A 4,194-nucleotide genomic window follows, 5' to 3' on the forward strand; every position below is an offset into this window, starting at 1 on the left:
GAACACAACGCTTGTTTTGTGATGTATACTTTCTGATGGTTTGACCCCGACGATGGCCGATGTGCTTTTTGCTGTCTCGTCCCGTGGGCATGATTACAGCTTAATCGACCCCTTATCATTCCTCTCGAGGACGACCACTATGGTCAGATTTTGACCCATACATAGTCAATTTTCCTTTAAATTCAATTTGTTAGAGATTAACGATACTTTATCAAAAGTTTAGACAAAAATATCCGGAAAAAAGAAGAAGAACCATAACCCAACTCCAAATCCGAAACCCACATTCGGATTTTGGGTACAGTCCATGTGACCCGAACCTGTTAGAACTGAACCCATCTGAGTTTTCTCATTTCTGAATTCTCATCCATAAACCCTACCAAAATCCCCTTCCTTCATTCGCCGAAACTCATTTACCAATTAAGCAAATCTCTCAATCTAACAAGTAAAAATGCGGAATCAACAGCGATGGCTTCGTCTTCTTCTACGCCACCATTCTTATTCCAGGAAACTCATCAATCCTTCTCCGTTTCAGGTAAATCATTCTATTCGTTCTATCACTTCTCCTACTATCCCCTCACGTGCATCTCACATGCTCTCTTACCAACGCCTCACCATTCGTAATCTCTCCACGTCTGAATTAGCTGTCGAACACAAAGATTCAGATCACCACATCACTGTTTTAACCGACATTTTCTCTAAACCTAACCGGAATAATGACGAAATTAAGCTTGATTTGGATTCTAACAGTGTTGTTATGACCCACGATTTGGTTGTAAAGGCGTTGCGGAGCTTTAATACTGCCCCTGATTCGGCACGTAGGTTTTTTAACTGGGTTTTAGAGAATGAGAGTGAGAGGTTGAGCTCAAAGGTGTATAATTATATGCTGGGGATACTGGGGTCTAATGGATTTGCTAAGGAGTTTTGGGATATGGTTGAAATTATGAAAAGTAAAGGGTATGGAGTGTCACGGGGTACTTTTAATCGAACTATTGAGAGATTTGAAAAGGATAAGCTGAGCGGTGATGTGAAGAAGCTAAAAGAGTTTTATGGTCCTGAGCTGGCTGATAATTCGAGCGAGGAAGTTTGTTCTAGGGTTTGCAAATTGATTCGCGGAAATGTATGGGGAGATGACGTGGAAAAGCAGCTGCGTGGGTTAAATCTCGAGTTTTCTAGTGAGTTGATCACTGTGGTTCTGGAGAAGCTTGAATGTGAAAGTAATAAGGCTTTGATATTCTTTAGATGGATTGAAGAGAGTGGTCTGTTTAAACACAACGAGCGGACTATTAATGCTATGGCTAGGGTCTTAGGCAGGGAAGAGTCCGGTGAGAAGTTCTGGAGGTTAGTTGATGAAATGAAAACTGCTGGGTTTGAAATGGAAAGGGAAACGTATAATAAGGTTCTGGAAAATTTTGTTAAGAGAAAAATGATTAAGGATGCTGTGGACTTGTATGAGTTTGCAATGGTTGGCATAAACAAGCCATCCTCACAGGACTGCACTTTTCTATTGAAGAAAATAGTTGTTAGTAAGGAGCTTGATTTGGACCTGTTCTCAAAAGTTTTGAGGGTCTTCACAGAAAGTGGCAATTCATTGACTGGTGCTAACCTCAATGCCATTCTCAAGTCTTTGACCAGCGTTGATAGATTTGGCGAATGCAACAACATATTAAAAGCAATGAAAGATGCTGGTTTCACACCTAGTCTTAATCAACAGAGCAAAATTGCTTTTCATTTGGGTAGCGGTGGAAAGGATAAGGATTTGAACGAGTTTATGAATTATATAGATTCATCAGGTGATACCCCAAATTCTAAAGCATGGACATCTTTAATTGAAGGGTACTGTGAAGCTGGTGATCTGGTTAAAGCTTCAGATGCATTTGAAATGATGGTTGAAAAAGAAGGTCCCTCGCATGCTGGGTATGCTTTAGAATTGTTGGTTTCTTTGCACTGCCGCAAGAGAAGAGCGATTCATGCCTTCAAACTTGTCAAGAAGATGGTCGAGGAGAAAGAACTACATGTGTGGCATACCACATATAAGTTATTGATAGGAAAATTATTGGCTCAACGGGGTTTCGAGGAAGCTCTGGATGTTCTGCATTTGATGAAAAGTCAAGGTTATCCACCTTTTCTGGATCCATTCATCAAGTACCTTTCCAAGACTGGAACTGCTGATGATGCCCTTGCATTTACTGAAGCAGTGACCGTGAAGAAATTTTCATCAACTTCTGTATTTCTCAATTTGTTTGAAGCATACTTTAAAGCAGGAAGGCGGAGTGAAGCACAGGACTTCCTTGCAAAATGTCCAAGATACATTAGGAATCATGCCGATGTTTTGAATCTTTTCTGTTCCATGAAACCTCAGAAAGCAGCTGCCACTATTCCTGCAGCTGCATAGGTTCAGATGGATATGTCATCTAGCTTTTCTTTGCTGCAAAGTGTTTGGACATTTTTTCCCTAATATTTTCTTATGAAAGTTTGCTGCCATCTCTGCTTTCTTTAAATATTGGGGCTTAGTTCCCTTAGAAACTGTTTCTAGTTGTAATTCACTTGGTGAAATTTAATTGACACAAATAAGGACATAATTGCGTTTAGTCCCAAAGTTATTGGGGAACACTTCAACTTTATACTAAAGTTATTGGAGAATGCTTCATCTTGACTCCAGTGAGTTGATCATGTTGTGGTTTTCTGAGTAATAGCCTGTTTGGCCAAGCTTATTTTTGGCCAAAAGTACTTTTTTTTGGTCAAAAGCACTTTTGGCCAAAAATTGAGGTGTTTGGCCAAGCTTCTGGAAGAAAAAAAATGTTTTTGAGGAGAAGCAGAATCAATTTTGGAGAAACAACACTTTTTTGGGAAGCACTTTTGAGAAAAATACACTTAGAAGCAGTTTTTTAAAACTTGGCCAAACACTAATTGCTGCTCAAAAGTGTTTTTCAAACTAATTAGCCAAACACAAACTGCTTCTCACCAAAAGTACTTTTGAGAAAAGCATTTTTGGAAAAAAGCACTTCTCAAAATAGGCTGATTTTTGCAGCTTGGCCAAACGGGCTATAAAGTTTGAACAAAAAAGGGCCATGTAATTGGTCTAGTCCATTATTGGATTCATCATGGAGATTTTCTTAATTCTTGCTTTACTAGATTACGTAGACAACCTTGGGAGATTTTCATGTTTATAAGGGTTTGCTACTGTCAATTGAATCCAACTCAAGTTTTTCATTTCTTGTGTCTCTAGCTACTTGTTGATCACTGGAAATGCCCTTTAGCTCCATTTGATATTATTGTTTAACTTAATTGTGCTACATTAACTCAAGTTTTTGCTGGACCTAGAGTGTTAGGATAATTCATATAAAGATTTATGTTCCAATATGGCAAATGTCTATTGGGTCCTTGATAAAGATCTTAGTTGTTTTCTGCTATATTTCCTTCCCATAGAATGACACGAAGCTTTTCTGTGGGACAAGCGCACATGTAGCCATTTTTAGGGATACTATTTAGAGATTAATCATACTTATTTTGTCCTGAAATTTTTAAATTAAAAATCTTTACTACAGGACAATTCAGGATATTTTTGTCCTGAAAAATTGAAATTCAGGACGTACTGCCTAATTCTTAAATAATAAACCCTTTAAAGTGGCTACCTGATGTCATTTCTACCTTTTTCCGTAGTGGCTTTGGAAATGGGCTGTCTTGGCTTGGTGTAACAATTCCTAGTTATCATTTTATTGGGATTTTGGCATGATGTGACAACGTCATAATTAGGAGAAAATAGCCCTAGTTATAGATATTAACATCAAATAGCCAATAAATGTATATCACAACAATAATGTGTATATCACAACTTTTTCTTTGTCCTTATGTATATCAACATGCATATTAAAATTTTATTTTTCTTCTTTGTATATCTAAAATATGAAATAATATATATAGTTATTTAACATTTATTGTTGCTTTTTTAATCAATGTATATCACATAAAAATAATTATATTATTTGTATATCGCGGTGTATAACACATCAAATGTATATAAAAAATTTATATTAAAAATTTATTTTCTTTCTTTGTATATAAAATTTTTTATTTACTCCTATAATTATATTTATTATTTTTCTATTTTAAACCTTGCTCTAAACCTGTTATATGAAAAAATTATTTTCCTTCTTTGATCAATAAAAGAAATTGAATTAAGTTTATTCAAATGAA

At 36.4% G+C, this 4,194-nt stretch overlaps 1 protein-coding gene across 1 annotated transcript; it reads left to right on the forward strand.

The window, feature by feature from the left end:
• Positions 1-298: 298 nt before the first annotated feature.
• On the forward strand, positions 299-2,576 carry LOC107807208 (pentatricopeptide repeat-containing protein At3g02490, mitochondrial-like). Its single transcript, XM_016631545.2, has one exon. The coding sequence runs from the start codon at positions 449-451 to the stop codon at positions 2,390-2,392; it is 1,944 nt and encodes a 647-aa protein (XP_016487031.1). The 5' UTR covers positions 299-448; the 3' UTR covers positions 2,393-2,576.
• The last annotated feature ends 1,618 nt before the right edge of the window (positions 2,577-4,194 follow it).

The sequence above is a fragment of the Nicotiana tabacum genome, chromosome 3, assembly GCF_000715075.1.
Source record: "Nicotiana tabacum cultivar K326 chromosome 3, ASM71507v2, whole genome shotgun sequence".
NCBI lineage: Eukaryota > Viridiplantae > Streptophyta > Magnoliopsida > Solanales > Solanaceae > Nicotiana > Nicotiana tabacum.